The sequence below is a fragment of the Panthera tigris genome, chromosome B4, assembly GCF_018350195.1.
Source record: "Panthera tigris isolate Pti1 chromosome B4, P.tigris_Pti1_mat1.1, whole genome shotgun sequence".
Taxonomy (NCBI): Eukaryota; Metazoa; Chordata; class Mammalia; order Carnivora; family Felidae; genus Panthera; species Panthera tigris.
In genome coordinates, this window is record NC_056666.1 from 77,033,825 (window position 1) to 77,060,097 (window position 26,273).

Below are 26,273 nucleotides of genomic sequence, written 5' to 3' on the forward strand. Positions count from 1 at the left end.
GCACCTGGGTCCCAATGAGTGCTTAGTGCCATCAAATGCCTGAGCCGGCCTTGACCTTGTCCAGAACAGCCTTACTCACCGGCAGATGGCTGACTGGCTGTAGGCTGGGCCTTCCGTTGCAGTCAGAGCCTGGCCCACCTGAGTCTGTGTGAGGCCCAGGGACAGCCGCCGGATCTTAAAGTTCTTGGCAAACTCCCGGATCTCTTCCAAGTTGATTCCGTCCTCATCCAGACTTGGGGTATGCGGCTCTAGGTCAGAGGAAGGGACCAGGGGTGAGTGTGTAAGACAGATGATAGCCCTCCTTATCTAGCTTATTGGCCTGGCCTGGTGAAGCAGTGAGGGATGAGGACATTTGACAAAAGGCCCATATACCCTTAACACCTTCACCACCCCTGTTCCCAAAGCAAACAAAACTTGAGGAAAAGGGGCCTGGACTAACCTGTCTGGAAGTAGGGGTCTCTTTTCTAGTTCTTCCAGCTCCAGTGGCTGACCCTCCCCCATTCTCCCCACTCCTGGCCCCAAGCAGAGCTGAGCCACCCACATTCCTCAAATGCTGGGTGAGAGACCAAACGAGAGACAGCCCATGGATTGGCTTCTTGAGGAAGTGGCCTCCACTGTCATCATGCCTAGAATCCAGCTCAGCAGGAATGGGAATAAGAAAGCCAGTGCCTGGTAGCGGGCCTTTGCCCTTCCCCTTTGGACGCTAGAAAGTTTATTAAGGAGAGCAGCATTTAAAGGGGCTGGGGATCCGAATACATGCCTCTCCTCTACAACCTTTTTCAGGAGTCACTTACTGGATACCAACTGGCTGACAGTAGGGGTCTCAGAGCAGGTGATTGGAATGGGAGCAGAGGCAGATGGCTTGGCCGCCGGGGCTGGGCTGGTGATGACCACCGCTGGCTGCGGCACGGCTGGCGTGGGCTGGATGGGCTGGACCTGGGAGAAGAGAGCCAACGAGACGCTACCGCCCACCTGCCTGGCTCAGGGGGTGGGAGTCCCTGCACCGGCCACATGAAAATGGGCATGAAATCCTCACTCCCCCAGCACACTCCTACCCGTGCCCCATCACAAAGCAAGACTAGAAGCTACTTAATTACACCCACCCAACGACAGTGACCTCTTAAGTAAGGACAGCAACATGCCCCACCAAGTTGGAGCCTCGCAGCCACCCGTGACACAGGCAGGTCAGAGGCTCCGAAAGGTTCAGTACAGTTGTTCAAAGCCCAACAGGTGTCCACCCTTGAGATAACTGCTCTCAAATCTTTTCCCTCAGAACAGAAACCTACACTTGATTCTAGAGGCTCCCAGGCCCCAAATGTCCATTAACAGGGAACTGGCAAATGACTCTGGGGACCTTTTTACAAGGAGATTCTGTGCAGCTACTAAAAAGAATACAGTGGGGCGCCCGGGTGGTTTAGTCGGTTGAGTGTCCGTGATTTCAGCTCAGGTCATGATCTCAGGGTCCATGAGTTCGAGCCCCGCGTTGGGCTCTGTGCTGACAGCTCAGGGCCTGCAGCCTGCTTCAGATTCTTTGTCTCCCTCTCTCTCTGCTCTTCTCTGCTCACGCACTGTCTCTCTTTCTCACATATAAATAAATATTAAAAAAAAAAAGTACGCAGTTAATCTCTTAATTAACCGACATGGAAGGAGCTCTGGGTCACAGTGCTAAGTGGAAGAAAAGATAAAGTGAAAACAATTTTTATAGAGTAACTCCTATAAAAAATACATGTGAATTTCCAGGAAAAACAAAATCTTGAGACATATAAAGCAAGTTGTCTACATCAGCTATCTCTGGGGGTGGACTTGTAAGAGATTTTTGCTTTTTTCCATTACACATAATATTGGAATTTTTATAAAAAGTGTGTGTCAGGGCGCCTGAGTGGTTCAGTCAGTTAAGTGTCCGACTTCGGCTCAGGTCGTGATCTCAAGGCCCGTGAGTTCAAGCCCCACGTCGGGCTCTGTGCTGACAGCTCAGAGCCTGGAGCCTGCCTCAGATTGTGTCTTCCTCTCTCTGCTCCTTTCCTGCTTATGCTGTTTCTCAGCCTCTCAAAAATAAATAAACATTAAAAAAATTTTTTTTAAGTATGTATCATATTTGTCATCAGGAGAAACTATAAATATATCAAATCAGTATTTTTAGTATGAATTTTTAAAGTAAACTCAACCCACAGTGTGGGGCTAGAACTCAAAACCCCGAGATCAAGAGTCGCATGCTCGACTTACTGACTGAGCCAGCCAGGCAGCCCAGGATGATTGTTTTTAAAAGCTTCCTGAGGGGCGCCTGGGTGGCTCAGTCGGTGGAGCGTTTGGCTCTTGGTTTGGGCTTAGGTCATGGTCTCGAAGTTTCATGAGTTCGAGCCCCGCGGCCAGCTCCATGCTGGCAGTGTGGAGCCTGCTTGGGTTTCTCTCTCTCCCTCTCTCTCTCTTCCCCTTCTCTCTGCCCCTCCCCCACACACACTGTCCCCGTCTCTCTCAAAATATATAAATAAATAAATGTTAAATAATAACAATAAAAAAATAAAACAACTTCCTGGAAAGTGCACATTTCTCTAGGATGGGTCCTATTCCCTGGATTCTACCCTTTGGTAGCTCTCAAGCCCAGGCCCTCTTCCTCCCCAGGGACTTAGCCTTAGTTCAGGGCTCCCGGTTTCTTGGTAGAACTGTTTCAGCTGCCTCCTAACAGGTGACAAGGACTCAAGTCTCGCCACAGTTCACTTCTTGGCTCCACCTGGATAACAGGTAATTTTTTTTATTTTATTTTTTTAACGTTTATTTATTTTTGAGACAGAGAGAGACAGAGCATGAACAGGGGAGGGGCAGAGAGAGAGAGGGAGACACAGAATCTGAAACGGGCTCCAGGCTCTGAGCTGTCAGCACAGAGCCCGACGCGGGGCTCGAACTCACAGATCGTGAGATCATGACCTGAGCCGAAGTCGGACGCTCAACCGACCGAGCCACCCAGGCGCCCCGGTAATTTTTTTTTTAATACGCATCTAATTAGCCACTTCCCTTCCATGACTCTCTGCTCCATAATAACAGTGATAAAATAAAAGCACCGTTTTTTTCCAGTGCTCCCTGCGTACCAGAGTGTTACCTGTCTTACGCGTGATATATCCATTAACGTTCATAACCTTCTGAGGTTGGTACTCTGATAATCTCCATTTTACAGATGAGGCTAGGAGGTTATTCACAAAGCCTGGAAGCAGCATGCTGCATTTGAGAGCCAAGGCCTCAACCTCGCCCGAGAACTTGCTAGAAATGCAAATTCCGGAGCGCCACTCCAGAACTTCTGAACAAGAAACTCCAAGGGTGGGGGGACGTGTGTGCGTCGGGACTCTGCATTCCAGCTGTTCTGCAGGTGCTTCTGACACACAACTCTGGGAACCCCTGCTCTGACACCTTCTAATTCCTGCCATTACAGTAAACGGGGGGACCCACTCTCCCGCCCACTGCATCCCTTTAGATTAGTGCCGCGTCCCTTCTCTACGAAGCTTTGCTGAATTCCCCAGTCGGTCCAGAGCTCCCTTCTCGGGGTCCCTACAGCAGCTTGTCACGTCCCTGGCATAGTCTTTGTCACTCTGGCTTGCGACTGTCTCCAGCAGTGGGCCACCTAAGGCTAGGAAAGGCATCTTACTCGTCCCTGGATCTACAGCACCTGGAGTATAGCAGGCACTCAAAAACTGCTCCTGGAATGAACAAATAAGGGAATAATCAAAGCCACAGTGCAAGTGAAGGGGTGAGGCGGAGGGGATGCCGAGTCACCTCCCTGGGCTTTCCTGGCAATCGGTTCACCCTGGAGCCGATCAAGGCTCAGTTTGCTTTGACTACCTCCCTGGCCCTTTCAGCATGGCACTGGCCTCTGAGGGCACATACACTTGTTTTTGGGGTGGGGGGTGGGGGGGGGAGTGCTCTGTCCCTGAACAGAGTATGTGGGGCCTTCTACTCTGGGATTTCCCCTCACTTTGGGGAGGTACTCTGTGTGCCAGGGGCTTCGGAAAATAGCCTTGTCCTGCCCTGCAGTCTTGAGGGAGGCACCCCCCCCACCCCTGCCCTCATCCCAGCCCAGCCCTTGTACCTCACTCTTAGCAGGGGACTCAGGCGTGCTTGCCTTCCGGACAGCCACGGGCGGAGGCAGGGGGCTGCTGGCCAGGGTCGCGATCACCTGGCCCTGGGCATTCAACAACAGCTGGGGTGTCACAGCCTGGACCTGCAGGCTTTGGGCTGGTGCTGGGGCTGCCACACTAGCCGAGTTCACTACCCACGGAAGTGCTCCAATAACCTGGAGGAAACAAGGCAGGGACCCCAGGTGTGAGGCCAGCGTCCAGTTCTACCCCCAACCCAAATCCCCACGTGGGCAGGGGAAGGGACCTCAACAAATCGTTGAACCCTTCCGACCTCAGTTCCCCTCATCGATAAAGCGGTTTCCTTTATTCTATCCCCGGAGCCGAGGTGCAGGAAGAATAGGTCTGCATGTGATTCACACAGCCCTGGATGTGAAGCCCTGCCCTGCCCTGCCCTGCCACATTTTATTGGGTGGCTTACTTTCTCTGAACCGCGGCCTTCTCCCCCGGGAAAAATGGGAATGAAAATCTCCACCTAACAGACCTGTACTCAACATGAGGTGAGATAATGTGAGAGACCACCTAACACAGAGCCTGGTCACAAAGTGGGTGCTCCACGAAGGAAAACCCCAGACTAGAGTGAGCACCTATAGGCTGGGGTGGAGGTGAGGCCCCTGCCCGGGGCTCAGCATCAGCAGAGAGCTGCCACACAAGAGATGAATGGCAGCGTGGCACCCTGTCCGAGTTTCTAGGACCCTCAGCCCAAGTCCCGCCCCCCCCCCCTCCCCAGGCAGCCTCACCGCAGCCCTCAACCCTCAGCCCTGGCTTCGACCACTTGCCTGTCCCTGAGCGTTGGTGAGGATCTGACTGCTGATCCCTGGCATGCTGGGAATGGCGTTGGCAATGACCGGAGTGGTAGTGAGGGAGCCTAGGATCTGGGTCTGTCCCCCGAGGGAAGCAGCACTGATCTGTGGGTGGAGAAAGAGCCTTGCTCAGAGGCCACGGGGTGAGAAAGAGCCCAAGGCAGAGAGGAAAAGGCTGAGCGCTTTGGGGTGGGGAGATATGGATGCTGGGCAGGTGTGAATGTGGGCTGCAGGCCTATGTCCACCAGCTGAATAGCATCGAGGGCCAGGGGCTGCGGGGAAGGGGGAGGGGCACCACCACGGAAGAGTAACTCCGGCTAATCTTTCAGGCCAGGCCCAGGAGGACAGAAGGCCAGACTGGAGGGGCCGATGTGAATCTAGTCACATCCAACAGCTCCACTGACTGAGCCGGGAGCCACACCGGACAGACACGGGCACGGGGCTGTGAGCCTCCAGCTCCACCTTAGTTACAGCTCACGAGTTTGCAATCCCCAGACATCATCCCACCCTCCGAGGCCGGTCCAGTGGTTCAGGTTCTGGAGAATTTGCCCAGCCCTCTTGGCGGAGATTGTCTGCTCTTGTCTGGGATGGATGGGCTGGCAGATGCAAGGAGAAGGCCTCAGAGGGAGCCATCTCTGCGGATGTGTTGGAAAAGAGCCGTTTTCGGGGGGCTGGTCCTCCACCTCCTTCCTCCCCTGTGGGAAGGGCCAGTTCCACCCTTGGCCCGAGATTCGGTCCATCCCTGGTCAGCCCTGGGTGAGGGCAGCAGCTTACAATTCCTGGACTCAGTGCGAAGCCTGCAGGCTGGACGGTGATCTGTGGGGGGGTGTCCACTGGCTTGGGGACGGGGGCAGTAGCAGTGGCAGCGGTGGGCTGCGGTAGAATGGCCGGCGTGGTCTGCAGCAGCGGCTGGGTCTGGAACAGCGTCTGGGGCTGGGCCGCTGGCCGGGGCTGCGTGGGCGAGGAGGCCTGTACCGGCGGGACAGCTTGTACGGGTGTCGGGAGAGCGGCGTTCAGCACGGCAGCTGCTACGGAGCAAGGCAGAGACAGAGGCGCTCAAATGCCTAGCCGCAGCCCAGAGCGGCTCCAATCCCAAGGGATCTGGCCCAAGAATGAGAGGGGGGTTGGGACAGCGGGGCAGAGGGGACAGGCAGCCGTGATTCCCTTGATCCTTGCAGGGGCAGCGCGTGGCAGCATCTCTCATCCCCCCCTCCCTCGGGCCTGCTGGAGACGCGTAGGTTCCAAAGCAGAAGCTGAATCTTCTTGCGGTGGTCCTTCTTAGGAGGCTGGTCGTGGGGCGAACTCTGGCGTGAGGGGGGGGAGGGGGGCAGTCTCGGTTGGCTGGAGTGAGAGAGGCCCGCTGGGCCGGCACGGTGTCATGGCCTAGAGTCCCGAGGTGGTGCAGCAGCTCTGTGGCTGGGTGCCTGGGACACCGGATCCGGACTCCAGGGCTGTTGCCCCGGTGGGCCGCGTGTTCTGAGTCCAGCATGGCAAGCACACGTGCAGGGACAGTAGTGTAGGGTGGTGGGGGGCCTGGTGCAGTCCTGGGGAGAGTTGCCGTTACCTTGCAGACCGGCTAAAGGTGGCTTGAAAATTCCCCCCGTAGGAGAAGCAGCTGTCAGTCCTGGGAGGGCAGCCACGGTTGCTGTAGGAATTGTCCACACGGCCAGCCCCTGCTGACCAGCCACTTGACCTGCAATACTGATGGGGATAAGAAGAGGTTGAGTAACTGCCCCTGCTGGAACCATAACTCCTGTCAGAACTGTGGCTAAGTTTTCCTGAGTCAAGACCTGCAAAAGCAAACAAGATTTCAAAAAGAAAAGAAAAAATAAAAAATCAACATTGACAGCGCAAACACCAGGTCTCTCAGACCCAGTTGAGCACAAACAAAGCATTCTGAGGGCGGTGGGGAAAAGGCCGGTGAGGGTGGGGAAGAGACCAGCCCTAGCCGGAGGCCTGACCCCGAGGGGGTGCCTGGACCAGACTATCCTGCCTTCAGAGAAGCTGCCTGAACCGGAGATGGGGCCTGGCCCCACTCACAGGACAGCAGAGGGTGTGCCGGCCTCTCCACCACAGTCTGCTGCCTCCCAGGCCTTCCCTGGGCCCTGGCCCACCAATGCTTCGTGGCCGTCGGGAAGCAGGGGGCGGGGGCTGGTGGAACCAGGAGATCAAGGGCCTACAGAGGCTTCTGGGAAGCTCTGACGGAGGATACCCCGCTGGATGCCTTGCAGATCTGTGCGTGTAGCAAAAGGTCACAGGGAACTCAGCACAGCCGGGGACCCGGGAGGCAGCTTCTCGCGGCGCTGGGGCGGCCCCCTGGCTCTAAATGAGGACTCTGAACGATCCATTAACTCTTCCAGGCATCTCCTGGAGGGGCTAACAAGGCTATTCACTCATTTAGTCATTAGATAAACAGAGATGCCTGTGGCACGAAAGAGTTAACGTTATCTCTACAATCTTTGCTGGACCCAAGAATATTAGTTGGCAAAGACAGATCTAATCTTCCCAGTGGGCCTGATCTGGGGTAGGGGAGAGGCCAGGGGTGCCCAGGAAGGGATTCCCTCCTTCAAGCCACAGCCCCTTCCCTGTTCTGCCCCGAGAAATCCCCAGATCCCATGGCCACCCCACACTGGCTGCCCCATGCTTTGCTCCCGCCCAGGGCCCTCTGTTCAGCTCCCCGGGGGGCCCTTACCTGGGGGGCAGCTTGTACAGCCAGTGGCGTCAGGGTCTGCGATGCCTGAGGCTGGCTTGGGGCTTGGCTGAAGGTGGCAACCGCAGGGGCAGGGCTCGGAGGGATCCCCGGGAGAGACTTCACTTCATGTGGCATTGAGAGAAAGGACAAGGAGTGAGCCCGGTGTGAGTGGAGGGGTCACTGGAGTAGAACCTCTGGTTGCAGTTTGGAGTGCTAAATTCTCAGGCCTACATTGTTTTTCTGCATAACCCAAGGCCAATCACCAGCCTTCCCTGGCCCAGGAGGCAGCTTCCCAAATGCTACCGGTAGTGAGAATGGAAGGATGGGGGACCCTGTGCCAGACCTGAAAGGTGGGCTACCCTCTTCCCACATCTAGTTGAAGAAGATGCAGGCCTATGCACAGTTGCCTATCAAGTCTCCCATTTCCTGGCTCCATAGGACATGGTGACCTATCACATAATCAGTAAAGGGGCCCTAAGCAAACGTGTGTCAGGGAAGGAAGGAGCTAGAATTGATGGGAGCAACTTCCCTTGACTCATCCAGCAATTGAATCATTGTTACACCACCTGCAGGTGACTTTGTGGATGCAGGTGCTAGCCTGGGGAAGGGGCAAAGATTCCTGTTGGGTGAGGTCCTTGAAGTGACAGTCCCTGAAAACTGGACAGGTCTTTGCCACACTCCAGAACACAGGGGCATTCCAGGCCAGGCAGCTTTTCTCTGCCAGGGCCTGCGGTCCGAAGTCCAGCTGAGAAGCCTCACTGAGCTTCCAAAAGAACTTCTTTCCTGTGAAAGGGTGCTTTTCACCCAGCTGATAGCTTCCTCTTGCTACCTTGATTTAGTCCGGTATTGGAGAACCCCACCAGGAAACCTCTTCAAAGCCACACAACAATGAGGAGAAGGGTTATTATTTAATACACAGTAAAACTTGAAAAGGAATCTACATATTGGGTGATGGACGTTAGACCAGATTGGTGGCCTCTTAATATTGGCTGGGTGTAGATTTCCAGGCCCTAATCTAAGCCTACTGAATTGGATGTCTGGGAATGGAGGTCAGTAACCTCTCCTCTCTCTCTTTTTCCTTTTAAACCCACTTGTGATACATCATGCAGCCAGAGGAGGAACCACGGAATTAGACAGCCTTTCCACCTTGCATTCCCAGCCCACATTTTCATCTGGAAAGGCAGTAACCTAACTCAGGACTATAAAGTTCACAGTATATAATGAAAAAAAAAAAAATCCAACTCTTTAAGGAATCAAAGAGAAAACAGGCAACAAAAGTCTTCTAAAATACAAACAGAAAACAAAACGGCAGGTTTATGTCCACTGTGGAGGGGAAATACAGGTCTAGCTACTGAAAAAAAAAAATCAGAAAACATCACGATACTCTGAACCCACAAAAACTTAAAAAATATTTTGCTTGACAAAATGTTATGAAATATAAAAAAAAAGCAAAGTGGGAAAATGGGAATGTGATAAACATGAATGAGAAAAGCTTATCATCTAAAGAAACGAAATGTTCATTTTATTAGGATTTATTTTCAAAGTAGGACTAAGGGTCCAAGGGTTTGCATACATTTAGGGCTTTTATCACTTCCTGCTAGACTGCTTTTCAGAAAGACTGAACCAATTCACAGAACCACAAGTAATGTGCCCATTTCTCCACAGTGCCACCCAACCTAGGTTTTATCACTGTTTATTTATTTTTCTGGCTTAACAGCCATGTGGTACCTTGTAGCCAATTACTGGTCCTCTCATTGATAGATTTTGTACTTTTCCAGGTGATAACTTCCTCCTAGGTACACAACTGATTTCTTTTCGAAAGGAATTTGAGGGGCGCCTGGGTGGCTCAGCTGGTTAGGCGTCCAACTCTTGATTTAGGCTCCGTCATGATCTCACGGTATGTGGGTTTGAGCCCCACCTCCGATTCTGCATTGATAGCACAGAGCCTGCTTGGGCTTCTCGCTCTCGATCTTGCTCTCTTTCTGTCCCTCCCCCACTCTCCCTCAAAAAATTAATTAATTTTTTAAAAAAGGAGTTTGAGGGGCGCCTGGGTGGCTTGGTCTGTTGAGGTCCGACTTCCACTCAGGTCATGATCTCTCAGTTTGTGAGTTTGAGCCCCGCATCAGGCTCTGTGCTGCCAGCTCAGAGCCTGGAACCTGCTTCGGATTCTGTGTCTCCCCCTCTCTGCCCCTCCCTCACTCAGGCTCAGTCTCTCTCTGTCTCTTAATAATAAATAGACGTTAAAAAATTTTTTAATAAAAAAAATTTTTTAAATACACACATGGACAAGGACTGGGTAGTAATTTAGAGTGATATAAATCACTAGATTTTTCTCATCCTGAAAGTTTCCCATTACTTAGTTTCATTTTAAGAGGAAACTGGTTTTTTTGTTTTTTGTTTTTTACTTTTTTAATGTTGATTCATTTTTGAGAGAGAGACAGCATAAGTGGGGGAGGACAGAGAGAGGACGACACAGGATCTGAAGCAGCCTCCAGGCTCTGAGCTGTCAGCACAGAGCCCGACGCAGGGCTCGAACTCGCGAGCAGTGAGATCATAACCTGAGCTGAAGTCGTATGCTTAACCGACTGAGCCACCCAGGTGCCCAAGAGGAAACTCTTCTTAGCCTCTGCTCTGCAATAGCATTATCAAGAAAGGTTTCATCAAGGCCACAGTCTAAGTTGGCAGCTTCTTGGGAGGTACCATCAAAATACCTCCCTTACCTACCCGATGATCACTAAAATGCCTTTACAGAGAAAAGGACGTTCGTGAAGAGGCTTAAATGTACAAACCCCTGGAAGAAGATGCACAGTACCATAAACACTGATGCTAAGGTATAAATAGTTGACTTAGGATCCATTTCCGAGAGCAGGTTTGAACAAGAAACAGAATTAAGGCACCAGACGAAATGAGATATGGAAGATGGTTAAAAGAATAAAAGGGGAAATTGCCGACCCTGTGGGTAAACCTGGGAAATCTCCTGAATTTTCTGGAAAAGGGCCCCATCCCCACCATGGAAAGGAGTGGAAGATCGGTCAGACGTAGAATCCTGGTCTTTGCTGCCTGCTCTCTGGGGCGCTGCCCTGCGGAGCACGTGACACCCCACCCTGGTCTCAACATGGAGCAGAGCATTTCCAGGCTAGGAGGAAACGGTCAAGCCTCTTGCCGTTCCTTTATTCAAAAGGAGAAAAAATAACCTAGGTCACTAGGGTGCCAACTGAACCTGCGTGCTGATTTGCAGGCAGAGTGAGGGATGTGAGGTCTCACAGTTTTCTTATTAAGGAGTTGCTATTTCCCTAAAGCCTGGTCTGTTCTCATTTGCTCTCTTCTTGGCTCCTCTTCTTGGCCCACCCCCATGAGCCCAGATCTCCAATCCGGGGAAGGGAAGATAAGCAGAAGCCTAGGGGAGATGAATCGTGGAGTTCTGGGGGTACTAACTGGGGATCCCCAGGTTTCCAGCAAAAGACGTCTACTCTGAAAGGTGTCAATGAGGGAAGTCCATGAAAGGGTGCCCCACAACCAGACAGCCATGCCTGGCACCTCAGTCCCAGCCTCTAGAACAGCCCTGGCTGTCTCGCAGCTATACTGCAGGGTAATTAGGAGAGATGGTGTGGGTGGATCGTCCCTATCCATTCCCCTTACCGGGGAATCAAGCTCTTGCCCAAAAGTCGTCTCTGGAGACAGCATGAATAAGACACCAGGCTTGACTCACGCCAGCCCAGCTAGGAGTAAGGAGCTGGGATTCTGCAAGGTCCTACCTAACCTACATCTTTAGTGTGGGGTAGGTAACATGCCCTCCTGTCCCCAGCCGCTGGAACCTCCCAGATTCACCACAGAAGGTACTGGGTTAGAAAGGCTGTCGGGATCCTGAAGGTCTAGTCCTTTCTGCACTCGGCCTTTCTGGCTTGGACGTACAGCCCTCTCGGAGGTTAATTCAATCCCCTCAACTGAGCCCAGCTGCTCTCCTCCCACCTCACCCGGACCCATCCCAGTTTAGATGTGGAAGTGAATGAAACCAGAACTAAAGTTCCAGGGACATGGAGGGCAGGATGGCCCTAGCAGCTGAGCAGAAGTACAGCTGTGGCCAGAGGTCGTCCAGTGGACCGGAAGACAAGACCCCGAGGCCACCCTGGCCCTAGGGACTCACGCTGGCTCTCCAAGGAGCCAGAAAGAGGGACTCGGGTGGACCAATGCCAAATGGGAGCAATGGCCTCGTACCAGTTGCCTCTGCAGAGGAGTCTGGGTTGTCTGGCCCAGCTTCACCAGCGGGTTCACTGGCTTCGGCCGGGCCTCTGCTCTGGGAGCCCTCGGCAGCGACACCCTCCAGTCCTTTGCCCTCCTCCTCAGCAGAGATCTGGGCATCCACTCCAACTTCCAGCACGCGGATGGTCTCGTGGCCTGACATCACGATGACCTGAAAACACAGGACAGGGGACGTTGCTGGTGGGGAGTGGCCAGTAGGCTTCTGGCTGGGGGAGAGAGGAGAGGGCACTTGGAGATGCAGACCGCTTGCCTGAGGGCTGTGTGCTGTGACAATTCCACAGCCTGGGGCAGGCTGCAGCTCCCCAACCCCAGGAAAGAAACTGGGGCCTGGTGACACGGGAAGGGCTTGACACACGCTAGTAAAAGCCCCACAGAGCCAAACCACTTGGAGATATTTCTATTTGCTCCCCGTCCTGGACTCAGTTCAGGGAGTGGTTAAGTGGCCTATCCCACAGCCCTGCAAGGGCGTCCTCTTAGCTGCTAGGATACTGGAGGCCCCTAACTAACACAGCATCCAGCCTTAGGCTGGGCCAAGAAGCAGATCCCTCTTCACTTCTCTTGAAACCTTACAGGAGTTTCCTCAAAGACAAAGGGATGGACATGAATGCTCCACAATGCTGAATAACTTTTTAGGCTCATGATTCCAAAACTCTGAGGTACAGGCCAAGGTTTCCAGGCAAGCTAACTTCCTGAAATGCAGGTCAGGAATACTGAAGAAGCAGCCACTGGCCCCACCTCCCAGGACTGGAGCCCCACCTCTCCAACTGGAGCCCCACCTCCCAAGACTAAAGCCCCACCTCTCTGGACTGGAGCCCCACCTCTCCAACTGGAGCCCCACCTCTCCGACTGGAGCCCCACCTCCCAAGACTGAAGCCCCACCTCTCCGGACTGGAGCCCCACCTCCCAAGACTAAAGCCCCACCTCTCCGGACTGGAGCCCCACCTCCCCAGACTGGAGCCTTGCACCCAGTAGAGTGGTGGGGCCAGCCCTGCCATCTGCAGGCATGCTCCGACCTCGAGGGGGCCTTCCATGTCCTCAGAACACTTGGTCTTCTTCCCCTGCTCAAACAGCCAGCCCTCAGCTCTTCACCTCCAGCACTGGCATGCTTTGAATTAGACCAATCAAGAATCAGGGACACGCTGTATGTTCAAAATCTGTGTCGAGCCTCCCTTGCACTTGGCCTGTACCCGAAGGCACTCCCACAACACAGTCCTCAAAATTGAACCCAGCCAGAGATTGCTGGAAAAAGTGACAATGTGACCTCTCAGGGGAGTATGAGTGAAATACACCTCCAAAAGCAGTTCCTTTTCAGATTTAAATTTGATATGAGGGACTTCAGTCCAATTACCTTTTAAGAAATGTTAACCTTTTTTTTTTCCTTTAAAAAATTATGTAATGAATGTTCACTGCAAAAAATTATAAAATATATTTAGGAAAAAACAGAGTAAATTACCTGATGTCCAAATCTTTTCCTTATGTAAACTTATACATATTTGTATATATATTTAAACTTTTTATTATTTTTTTAAGTAAACTCTACCCCCAATGTGGGGCTTGAACTCATGACCCTGATATCAAGTGTCACATGCTCTACTAAGTCAGCTAGGCATCCCATACAATTTTTTATATTTTAATTTCACTTCTTTTTTTAAGTTTATTTGAGAGAGAGAGAGAGAGAGCATGAATAGGGTAGGGGCTGAGAGAGAGAGGGAGAGAGAGAAACCGAGGCAGGCTCTGCACTGTCAGCACAGAGCCCAACAAGGGGCTTGATCCCATGAACTTCGAGATCATGACCTGAGCCAGAACCAAGAGTCAACTGCTGAACCGACTAAGCCACTCAGGTGCCCCTAAGCTGTGACTTTAAAAAGTGAAATTAAGGGGTGTCTGGGTGGCTCAGTCGGTTAAGTATCTGACTCTTGATTTCAGGTCAGGTCATGATCTCGTGGTTTGTGAGTTCGAGCCCCAAGTCAGGGTGTCTGTGCTGATGGCATGGAGCCTGCTTGGGATTCATTCTCTCTCTCTCTCTCTCTCTCTCTCTCTCTCTCTCTGCCCCTCCCTTGCTTGGGCATGCACGCCCGTGCACCTCTGTTCTCTCTCTCTCTCTCTAAAAATAAATAAGATAAACTTAAAATAAATAAATAAATAATGAAGTCACAGCTTAAATCCCCGATCTCAGCCCCTGAGAAATCCTAGCTGGTAACTACATCTGGATGGGTGAAATCGCATGAATTTTGGTGAAGAAACAGATACTGACAGGCTCTGTGGAGTGTTCCTCCTGGCCACGCCCCAGGGTCCATCACCCTCACTCCCCCACCTCTTCCTGCCCCAGAACATACCTGCTCATTGACGGTCAGTGATGACTCTGGCCCGGCTCCAGGATCCATGGTCACTTAGGGTGGGGTGGGGGCCGGCCCACACCTAGCACAGCCTGTGGGATGACATGGGACGGGAAAAGCAAAGGCTGATGTGACACAGTAATACAATTTCTATACCATCTTGGAGAGTCAGGAGTAGAATGGTAGGAAGGGAAAAAAATCTAAATTCTCCCAAGTATCCGTAAAAGTAAAGGAAACAGGATTCAAAGGACCTGAAAACGGAAGTGTCTTGCTTCCTACAGCACCCCAAGAGATCCTACACTCAGGAAGAACCAGGGTGACAAGAGGAAAGAGAGGGCCAGGCATCCGTCCCTGGGCGTTCCCCAGTCTGCAGGGAGAGAGCAGACCCAGCAGAACCCAAGCTGACTTTGACCCAGACATTCAGAGCCTCCAGAGCCTCAGACACAGGAAAGGAGCACTCTGGCTATCAGAGGGCTTCTCAGGGGAGGAGTCTGAACAGACTTCCTGGAAGAGATGGTAAAGACCCGAATAAATTGAAACAGTAGTCCCAAATCTGAATGTGCGTGATCACCACTTGGAGCACTTATTAAAAATGCAGACCCCAGGGGTGCCTGGGTGGCTCAGTTGGTTGGGCAACTGACTTCGGCTCAGGTCATGATCTCGCAGTTTGTGAGTTTGAGCCCCACATCGGGCTCTGTGCTGACAGCTCAGATCCTGGAGCGTACTTCAAATTCTATGTCTCCCCCTCTCTCTACCCCTCCCCTGCTCACGCTCTGTGTCTCTCTGTCTCTCAATAATAAATAAACATTTAAAAATAAATAAATAAAAATGCAGACCCCAGATTCCCCTGAGAGTCTGATTCAGCCGACGGGTCCCACAGAAGCAGCTCTTAAGTGATTCTGTGGCAGTGGCCTAAGGACCATCCTGGCCTTTAACGCGGGAGCCAGGACAACATCCCAGATGGCTCATGTCATGATCTCCCTGCCAAATGCAGGGAGAGGGAGTGGGAGGAGCCCTCGTGAAGAACAGATTCACAGACCATAGAGTCGTAAGAAATAAAGGTATAAAGCGGACAAATAGGTTTAGATACTTATACAGAAAAGAAGGCAATTAACATTTACGTTGAGCGCCTATAAGTGCTAAGTATTTCTATAACACTTACTCAAGCTCATTACTCATGCCCGCTGGGGGATGGGAGAATTACCACCACCATGGTCCAGATGAGGGACCTAAGCTCAGAGAAATGCGCTAGCTTCCCCCTCTGTCGACTTCCTCCTCCTCTTTCAACCCTGGGTTGGCTGACAGGTTCTCCTTCTTCGATTATTTTATTGATTGAGGTAAAATCCACGTAACATAAAATTCACCATTTTAACCATTTTAAAGCGCAAAACTCCGCGGAATTGAATGCATTTATAATGTTGTGCAACCACCACCACTGTTTAGTTCCAGAACATTTTCATCATCCCCAAAGGGAACCCCATACCCATTAGCAATTCCTCCCTTTCTCTGCCACCACCGGCCCCTGGCAGCCGCCAGTCGGCCTTTTCTTTATGGATGTGTCTATTCTCCATATTTCATAAAAACAGATGCATACAGTAAGTGGCCTTTGTGTCTGGCTTCTTTTAGCAAAACGTTGTCAAGGCACGCATCAGGACTTTGATCCTTTTTATAGCTATGGAATAACGAATAATATCGGGTGGGCTTTCTCTCTGGGGAGGGCTGAGAGAGAGGCAAACTGAGGTTCCATTTCCAAGATGGAAAGCTCATCACACTCAGCTGTGACTCGACCAGCCCTCCACAGGTGTGTGCCAATCCACCACCTCCCCACACAAGCGGTTCAAGAAAAAACCCTGTATGGGGCGCCTGGGTGGCTCAGTCGGTTAAGCATCCGACTTGGGCTCAGGTCATGATCTCACGGTTCGTGGGTTCGAGCCCCATGTTGGGGTCTGTGCTGACAGCTCGGAGCCCAGAGCCTGTTTCAGACTCTGTGTCTCCCTCTCTCTCTGCCCCTCCCCCACTCACGCTCTGTCTCCCTCTGTCTCAAAAATAAACATTAAAAAAAAAAAAGATGGGGCGCCTGGGTGGCTCAGTCGGTTAAGCATCCAACTTCGGCTCATGTCATGATCTCTCGGTCCGTGAGTTCGAGCCCCGCGTCGGGCTCTGTGCTGACAGCTCAGAGCCTAGAGCCTGTTTCAGATTCTGTGTCTCCCTCTCTCTGCCCCTCCCCTGCTCATGCTCTGTCTCTCCCTGTCTCAAAAATAAATAAAACGTTAAAAAAAATTTTTTTTAATAAAAATAAAAAAATAAAAAACCCTGTAAGTGCAACACTTAGACAATGACTGAGGAACGGAAGATTTTCATGTAATCCCTGTTACAGCATGGTAAAACACCTCAAAGCAGAGAATGAAGAAAACTATCGAACCTTTTCAAAGACACCGGCATCTTCTCCAGAAGAAAACTGTTTGGAATCTCAGAACTCTTTTTTTTTTTTTTTTTTGAAGGTTACTTATTTATTTATTAATCTCTACACCCAACACAGGGCTTGAACGCATGACCTCAAGACCAAGAGTCACGCGCACTACTGACGGAGCCCGCCAGGTGGCCCTGGAACTTTTGAGACCATTTTAAACACACAGATGGTAAAGCTGAAGGAAGGAAGCATTTGGAAAATACCTTCAAGAATTATCAGCGCATGTGAATCTAATGACTTGATACTGTGTCGTGCAATGGTCTTCAAAAACTATTTGGCGAATGAGAATTCCCAAAGGAGGATCTGGGGGATGAAACTAGCAGAACGTATATCAAAGAATGATTTGTGTTAGTTACGGTTGTCTGAAAAAGAGGCGGAGAAGCCTGTAGTCAGTTGCTTTACGAGGTGCAGTCAGCTGCATCTGAGAACAAGACTCAGCCTTGCTCAGCTGATAGACCACCATGGGTTAGAGGACCAATTGCTACACTGCAACAGAAATGAAGAACTGGGACACCTGGGTGGCTCAGCCGGTTAAGCTTCTGACTCTTGATTTCCACTTGGGTCATGACCTCACGGTTCACGGGTTTGAGCCCAGCATTGGTCTCTGCACTGGCAGTGCAGAGCCTGCTTGGGATTCTCATTCTCTCTCTCTGCCCCTACGCTGCTTGTTCTCTTTCTCTCAACATAAATAAATAAACTTAATTTTTTAAAAAAGCATCTGACTCTTGATCTCGGCTCAGGTCACAATCTCACAGTTCATGAGTTCAAGCCCCAAGTTGGGCTCTGTGCTGACAGTAGGAAGCCTGCTTAGGATTCTCTCTCTCTCTCTCTCTCTCTCTCTCTCTCTCTCTCTCTCTGTGCCCCTCCCCTGCTTGTGCTCTCTGGGTCTCTCTTTCTCTCAAAATAAATAAACTTAAAAAAAAAATGAAGAACTTACAGGTGTTTAATTCATGTTTTCTCTAGACTATCTTTGAAAATGATAAAATAATTAAAAGATACACATTTTTTTGATACTTACACACTTTAAAGGGAAGATATAAGCCATTAGGGCTTAGAGAACTGTATTCTGATGAACATCAATTTAGGGCACCCTGTTATATAAATATAAACTAAATTATACAATGAAAATTTATGTTTTTGGATAAATTTGCCAAAGAAAACTTGACATTTAAAGAAATGTGGAAAAAAATTAATCATGATTAAAAAATCATTTGGACAATTCTGGAATTCCGTTTTAGTATATTGTTTTTTCACTGTGGTAAAGAATTTTATTTTAAGAGGTGCCCTGCTGGCTCAATTGGTGGAGCATGTGACTTTTAATTGCAGCGTTATGAGTTCAAGTCCCATGCTGGGTGTAGAGACTACTTAAAAATAAAATCTTAAGAAAGTATTTGTTTTAAATGTTTTTTTTTTTTTTAAAAGCCCAACCTGATGAACATCTAAACCTAAACTGCTCTAAAAATGCCTGCCTTTCTCCTAATTTTATGACCCTTGTTTCCATTCATTTACCACATATTTCCATCTGGGTGGTCTAGTAGGTAATTAAACTCGTAGGTCTTGGAAAAAAATCCATTGTATGGATATACCACATTTTGTCTCTCCATTCCTCGGCTGATAGATGTTTGGGTTGTTTCTACCTTTTGACCATGTGAATAGTGCTTCAATGAATTTTTGTGTACAAGTTTTTGTTTGAATATTTGTTTTCAGTTCTTTGGTATATATGCCTAAGAGTGTTGTTGCTGGCTCACCTAAGAGGTTTTAGGGTCTTCACCCTTTGGTAGAATGTTCCCTGGCCAAAGAGGCAAGGAGAACCATGAGGTTCCCTCTCTCCATTTCCTTCCCTGACCACCTACAGTAGGAATGAAAGTGAGGGCAAGAAATTCAAGACACCTAGCAATTTGAAAAAAGAGGAAATGAGGCCTCTCTTTTTAGGTACAAGGGGGTACAGGAGGGGCAGAGGAATTTGCTGGAAGAGGTAGTAGGCATCTTCCAACCTCACTGGGACTCTAGCCTCATTCCTGGGTAATGTCCTCCTCCAGATTTTGTACATGGGGGCCTTCTATGAGTTTTGCCAAGAACTTGACAATTTACCACCACTTCTGGATGGGAACTGGGATGAGCCATGGAATTTGTTACATAAAGAAGTCTGGGGCACTTGGGTGGCTCAGTCGGTTAAGTGTCCGACTCTTGACCTCAGCTTAGGTCATGATCTCATGGTTCATGGGTGTGAGCCTCGAGTTGGGCTCTATACTGACAGTGCAGAGGCTGCTGGGGATTCTCGCTCTTCCCCCCAAAATAAGTAAATAAACTTAAAAAAAGAATGTCAATTAGCAAGTCATTTGCAAATTCAAATAAAAGGCAGACACCAAACTGAGAGGAAAGGTATGCAAGGTAAATCTGGGTCCATTATAGCTTGATATGTACATTTCATGGAGGAAGAATTTTCCAATCCCAAAGGCCTTTAGGTGGGAGGCATTGGCAGCCAGTCATTGTGGGGCAAGGGGCATCTGCTCAAGAGGGGCTCAAAGTCTGCTCATAGTCTTGTTGTGGTCACTGGCTCCTTTCGGCCAACCATGGCCACTTATGGAGAGTTGTTAGGTAACTATCCACTTTTGTGGCTGTGTTACTAGGGAGATTCAAGTAGTAGAGAAGGTTCAGGTGATTCTAAGATCCCTTCTGCCCTTGAGATTCTATGCGCTTATGTGGGGTGGGCCTGGTTTCTCAACGTCTAGTCCTTTGTGTCAAGGGCAAAGTCAGTCCTGGCTCAGAGCCTCTGGCCACACACAGGCCCACTCTAACCCACCAACCAGGCTTCAGCACACCAGAAATACAGGCAGAACAGAGACAAAGGCCTCCCTCATTTCAGACCCTAGAACACCCTTGGCTTTAGACTTGGCCTTACATGACTCCTTAGCCTTGGCTCTACAGGACGCCTATCAGAGATATGCATGGGGCACAAACACATCGCTGAGAAGTAGACACTCAGCATTTTGACTCTGAGCTGTGTCCTGTGTGTTCCCCTAGTTCAGCATCTGTGCAGACTTACTCCTGGACCTAGCCCCACCCCCTTGCCAGGAACTTTCCACATTCCTCAAGCCTTAGGCTGTGGCTTGGTCTCACTGACCAGACCGCCATCTTTAGTTTGCTTTTTGACCAGTTCCCTAATGACTGGGGTACATACATTTGAATGGCCTGCTTTGAGCTCATGATGCCATGCAGGGTCCACAGCCTGACAGCCAGGGAGGAGAGATGATCCACAGTCTGTTTTAAGAGAAGGGACTCCTGTGATCACTTTGGCAGTAGAACACTACACACACAGATCACGGCAGAGCTGCTCTGGGTAAAGCTGGGACGGGAGCCAGCGCCCACCCAGAGCCTCCTCCTTTGTCTTCTTTCTCCAGTGAGTGGAGTGAAAAACACCTGAATCAAACCTGGCAAAGCACCACGGCTGCTTACCAGATGGCTCATTTATCCCTCACTTTCCTGTGCTAACATCTAAAAACACAGGTAGCCTCGGGGAGAGAATGAACTGTGTGTGCTCAAGCATTTGCTCACAATCCGAAAATCCAGAGCTCCAGGACCATCAAGGAGTTCCCAGGGAGGGGAATGAGTTAGGGGACCGGGTTCTATGTATCATTCTCCTTTGGCAACTGCTCTGGGCTCGCTTAGGGCAACATTCTAAGACACCGGGGAGGAGCGTTAGGAAATCTCAGACAAATCCGAACCCCTTAGAGTAGCCGGAGATCCTACTGGGAAAAATTCTGAAATGTTTCATCCCTTATTTATTCAACAAATATTTCAGTGGCTACTATGTGCTGGGTGTTGGGGCTACAATGAGGGAAAAAGACATTTGCCAGCTTTGTTGAGAAGCCTTCAGTCTGACGTGGGAGTCAAGGAAATAAAAAGATAACTACGTTACAGTATGTTTAAATGTCATGGTGGATAAATAGAAGGTAGTAGAGGATCCACAGAAGGGATACCTAATGCAATCTGGTGTGGTCCTTTTCCCCTTGTTCCACGAGAGCGTGTGTTTCAGACACGAAATTTTATGTATGAAGATGGGGTGCCTGGGTGGCTCAGTCTGCTGAGTGGCCGACTCTTGATATCGGCTCAGGTCATGATCTTGTGGTCACGGGATCGAGCCCCACGTCGGGGACCCCCTCCAACCCCCCACCCCCCCCTCCTCCACTGGGCATGGAGCCTGCTTAAGATTCTCTCCCTCTGCCCCCTCCCCCACTAGTGCTCTCTCTCTCTCTCTCTCTCTCTCAAAAATAAACTTGAAAAAAAAATATTACACCATATAGAGGAAAATGGAAGTTCTTATATGGGGTTCAGACTTTTAACTCAGACGCATTTCTGTGTTCTGTTGTTGTTGTCATTGTTGTTTTAGAGAGAGAGAGAGAGTGTGCGTGCATGTGAATTTTAAGCAGGCTCCACGCTGAGTAGGGAGGCTGACATGGGGCTTGATCCCATGACCCTCAGATCATTGTCTGAGCTGAAATCAAGAGTCAGATGCCTCACCAAGTGAGCCACCCAGGCGCCCCTTCATTTCTGTGGGTTTAATCCCTCCCTTAACACTTAATGTGGTTGAGGTTTTCTTTCTTTTTTTTTTTTTAAATTTTTTTAACGTTTTTATTTATTTTTGAGACAGAGAGAGACAGAGCATGAGCAGGGGAGGGGCAGAGAGAGAGGGAGACACAGAATCGGAAGCAGGCTCCAGGCTCTGAGCTGTCAGCACAGAGCCCGATGCGGGGCTCGAACTCACAGACCGCGAGATCGTGACCCGAGCCGAAGTCGGACGCTCAACCGACTGAGCCACCCAGGCGCCCCGTGGGTGAGGTTTTCAAGGTGTAAAATGCCTTCTCATTATCCAGTCATTTGGAGGGGCAGGATACGCTGCGTGAAGTTACTGGACTCTGAGGAATGGTCGATTAAGCTGAAATTAGTTTTATGTATTCAATGGAAAGAAAGTCACATTTGTTGTGACATAGGGCGCCTGGGTGGCTCAGTTGGTTAAGCATCCAACTCTTGATTTCGGCTCACGTCGTGATCTCACGGTTCATGGGATCGAGCCTTGAGTCCAGCCCCGTGCTGACAGCACAGAGCTTAGGATTCTCTCTCTCCTTCTCCCTCTGACCCTCTCCCACTCTCTCTCTCTCTCTCTCTCTCTCAAAATAAGCAAATAAACTTAAAAAAGTGTTTTTGACGTAATTTCCTCAGGCTAGGTTGTTTGTGGGCATTCTACACTACTTTTATGTTTCAGCTGTATACCCACTTACCTCTTGCAAAGCTGCCATTCAAAAAGGCCACAATGACAGGAAGCAGGGGATTGGCAGATTAGCCAAGACTGGTAACTGGGGCCGAGCTGAATGGTGCCATGAACTCCTCACTTCCTCCCCAGGTGCGCTCACTCAGCCACACAAGGACCAAATCTCAATCTCTGGCCGGGACCTCCTCAGGGAACTTCAGCCTCATATATCCAAATGCCTACTGATTGTTCATATCCTCTCATATTCCACCTGTTCAAAACCAAACTCTAGATTTCCACCTCAAACCTGTTCTACCTGCATGCAGCCTTCCCCACGCCAGCCAATGGGCAACTACCTCGTTCCACAGATGCTCAGGCCAAAAACCTTGCCATCATCCTTGCCTTCTCTCTTACTGGTCACATTCACTCCTTCACCGAATCCCATTGGCTCTCCCTTCCAATATGGGTTGGGTTCACAATCTCAGCCTTGATATTTACTAGCTGTGGGCCTCAGGACAAATGGTTTAACTTTTGTGCCTCAGTTTCTTCATCTGAAAAAAAAAATGAGATAAACAGCACCTACTTCATAGGGTTATAGTGAGGACTGAATAAATTAACGCGTGTAAAAAGTTTAGGTCGATGCCTGGCACATAGTAAGGGCTCAGAAAATGGTAGTTATTATAAAAATTTACATACATTATCTCATGCCACTTTAGTGTAGCAGTTGAGAGCCTAGATTCACCTCTCAGTTTTAAGAGTTCTTCACTGTGATGGGGTGCGCCCCGGTGGCTCAGTCGGTTAAGCGTCGAATTTCAGTTTTGGCTCAGGTCATGATCTCATGGCTTCAGGGGTTTGAGCCCCGCATCGGGCTCTGCGCTGACAGTGTGGAGCCTGTTTGGGATTCTCTCTCTTCCTCTCGCTCTCTGCCCCTCCCCCACTTGCATTGTCTCTGTCTCTCTCGAAACAAATTTTTAAAAAAATTATAAACGATTTCTTCACCGTGAGAACCTTGGACAAGGACCTAACCTCTCTGTGCCTCAGTTACTATATTTGAAACAGGGCTAGGGTTGTAGTAAATTGCAAAAGGGTTCAATATATATTAACTATTATTATTCAATTCTGACACCAGCCCCCCCCAGGCCATAGAGCAAATACACACCGAAGCCTGACCAATTGTGTGACCTTCCACAGAGGGGCAGGTTACTTCTCTGTTTTCTCAGGGATAAATAATAAGAGACCTCACCTTGGACTTACTGTGTAAAACACTAAGAACAGTTAGCTATTATTGCTCTCACTTTTACAGATAGAAAGTTGAGGGTTAAAGAGAAGTAGGCGTATAGGCTTTGGGAGGAAACCTAGACTCAAATCCCAGCTTGGCCGTGAAATAGCTGTGTGATCTTGGACAACTGACTTACTCTCTCTGAAACTCAAGTTCCTTATCTTTAACATGGTGATTAAATGGAAAGGCCTTATGGGGGTTGTTATAACGGTGATATGAGATCATGTAAGTAAAATGCTTAGTATGGTGCTCTTATTACGATTCTCGGTTTTATCGACAGGGAAATGGAGATAGAGAAAAGTCCGGTGATTTGCCCAAGGGCACAGGAAAGTCCATGGAAGGTTCGAAATTGAAGTCAGTGTCCACCTGCCCCAGATCCCTATCCTCCTAACACAATACCAAGCCTCCTCTCCGGAAATGGAAAGGGCCTGTTCTGGTCCCAAAGGATCAGGACACATTGGAAAATGGAAGCTCTCAGTTCTCCTCCAGAGCCACGCCCCCCCCACCCCAATGTCATGAGCAGAGATAAATGGCTTGGCAAGCCATTGGTAAACCAGCTAGGTATACACATGGGCCAGAAGAAAGGGAAGAGTAAAAAGATAGGAAAGTAGTGAATGACTTTAATTCCCCTTTTCCAAATTACCATTTATAATCTTAGACATATATAAGCGAACAGTAAACCTAGTTTATAAGGACACATTTAGATTTAGTTTCTCCTCCTGTACCCTTTCCTTTGTGCCCAAACATGATTCATCCTAGGCAGGGTGAAAGGAGGGGGCAAATGAAATGTGAAAAATAAAAAGTAGCTATATTCCCCCACCAGACCGTAAGCTCCAAGACCTGTCCACTTATTAACATACCCCAGTGCCTAGTACAATACCTCATACATAACAGGGGGTCAATGACTATAAGCCAAAAACATAAACTAAGAAATCAGGTCATATCATTTGGCTTCCTCATATTTCCTTCTCCCTCAAAACACAGATCCTATTTCAAATTTTTCTGGCCCCCATTTGCAGTACTAGGACTACTTAAAAATTATTTCAAAGAAGTAGCAACAGGGGCACCTGGGTGGCTCAGTCGGTTAAGCAGCAGCCTTCGCCTCAGGTCATGACCTTGCAGTTCATGGGTTCGAGCCCCACATCAGGCTCTCTGCTGTCTCGCTTCAGATCCTCTGTCCCCCTTTCTCTCTGCCCCTTCCCCGCTTGTTCTCTCTCTTTCAAAAATAAATAAAAATTAAAAAAAAAAAAAGAGAGAGAAGTAGCAATAAGTTCTGGAGAACCCTGACCACACCAACTCTTTCCTAGTGTGGCAATCCAGTTTCCCTCCCATTCCCTCTGTGGCCTCACTGACCCACCTTTTGACACAGAAAGAGCTTGGGGCTTAAAGGCAGAAGACCCAGGTTGAGTACTGCTTCTCCTCAAGTAATCTCTCTAAGCCTCAGTTTTCTTATCTGTAAAATGGGGCTAAATTACAGTACCCACCTCACGGGTCATTGTAAGGATTAAACTGATAACACTTAGGTAAGGCATTTAGAACACGGCCTGGCACACAGCCAACACTATGTAACTGTTTGTGACTATTATTTTTATTTTTCATCGAACTAAAGCACGATATAAAAATGTTTTCAATTGCAAAGTGTTAAAAAATGTAAAAGATTACTATTAAGATTTTATAGCCAGCAAACTGAAATGAAAACTCCATGACAAGGTCAATTCTGTCTGTACTGTTCAGAACTTGGCACATACTGGGTATTTTTGTTGGACCAATAAACAAAATGAAGTTCTATGGCACATATGCAAAACAACAACAACAACAACAAACCAGGTCACAGAAATATCCCCCTGAGCCCAGGACTTCAATCAAAAGGGAATATATGGAATTATTCCTCATTAGGCCCTGCTCGTCGATGTTGGCTGCCTTAAAATACCAAGATAAGGAGAGGAGGGATAGATGTCTATGAACAATTGAAGATCAACCTCTACTTTTGGAACAAGGAATCGGGAAAGTAGATGAGGCTCAAATCTTTGCAAAGAACTTCTTTTCGTTTGCCCAGAAAGGCTTCCTGACAGTGTTTTATTTCTCCTTGCCCTGCAGCCAAGGCTATTCTGTGGTTTCAGGCTTCCAATTATAGCTGAGTGGGGGATCCCAACGCTAAAGTGGGGATTAGAAGACACCCTGGGACTCCCTTGGCCTGGCCAGGTGAGAATGGCCAGGAAGCACCTAACGGGCCCATTATTATGACTATTTATTAATAATAATATTGTTATTAAATATTTATGAAGCGCTCATGCTCTGCTCGATGGTGACCCTCCCACATTCCCCCACCCTTCCAGCAACGCCTGGGTTCCTAACCCTGAGTCCCACCAGTGTACTGCGGCTGGGGAGAATTATGACAGGTCGCCTAGGCCGCCTCAGTTGACCTTAACCGCCAGGAACCCAGGCGTCCAGGTGCTCCTGCGGGGCAAGAATCGGCTTCTGGTCGCCACCGGGTCTGTGTACGTAACGTCCGCTCTGGTCCGTACCCCACCAGGGCTCCAGGGGCAGAAACGGGGAGGGGCCAGGTCCAAGCACCCCACGGGGTCCACCTGGCGGCCGCCCCCTCCCCTCCCCGGGTCCCCGCCGGCCCGCGGGCGGACCAGGGCGCGGCCCCGGGGTCTCCGGCCCCAGGCAGGCGGCCGCGCGCTGTCCCACTCCCGGAGCTCCCCGCCGCCCCGGCCCGGCATCCCGGCACCCCGGCCCCGCGGCATTTTTTCTCTTTATCATAAATATATAAATTATGCTAATTACGGGCATTGCATATTAACCAAACCCGAAACCTCCCCTGCCCGGCCCCCTCCCCGTCCGTGCAAACCCCTCCCCGCCCCGGACCCCGCTACTTACCGGAGCCCGAGCCCGAGCCGCCTCCGCCCCGGGTGCCCGGCGGCCACCGATTACAGATTCATCTCACAGCCCGGGCCAGGGGGCCGGGGCCGGGGCCGGGGCCAGGCGGCCGCCGCCCGCAGACAAAGAAGCCAGTGCGGCTTGGCTGGGCTCGGCTCGGCCCGGGAGCCGGTCGGGACCC

At 49.9% G+C, this 26,273-nt stretch overlaps 1 protein-coding gene across 4 annotated transcripts in view; it reads right to left on the reverse strand.

Annotated features, from left to right (window-relative positions):
* Positions 1-26,273, reverse strand: part of POU6F1 (POU class 6 homeobox 1) — a 30,238-nt gene extending 3,965 nt beyond the window's left edge. Inside the window, exons 1-10 of one of the 4 annotated variants that reach the window (XM_042992310.1) lie at positions 26,093-26,273; positions 14,213-14,304; positions 11,832-12,027; positions 7,617-7,738; positions 6,489-6,714; positions 5,699-5,952; positions 4,901-5,029; positions 4,076-4,279; positions 795-936; positions 80-248 (exon numbers count right to left, since the gene is read on the reverse strand). In XM_042992310.1, the coding sequence (XP_042848244.1) occupies positions 80-248; positions 795-936; positions 4,076-4,279; positions 4,901-5,029; positions 5,699-5,952; positions 6,489-6,714; positions 7,617-7,738; positions 11,832-12,027; positions 14,213-14,260 (1,490 nt within the window). In that variant the 5' untranslated portion in view covers positions 14,261-14,304; positions 26,093-26,273. Of the gene's footprint in view, positions 1-79; positions 249-794; positions 937-4,075; positions 4,280-4,900; positions 5,030-5,698; positions 5,953-6,488; positions 6,715-7,616; positions 7,739-11,831; positions 12,028-14,212; positions 14,409-19,863; positions 20,792-26,092 lie in introns of those variants that run through there. The other 3 variants (XM_015542748.2, XM_015542669.2, XM_015542716.2) reach the window with 3 other exon arrangements.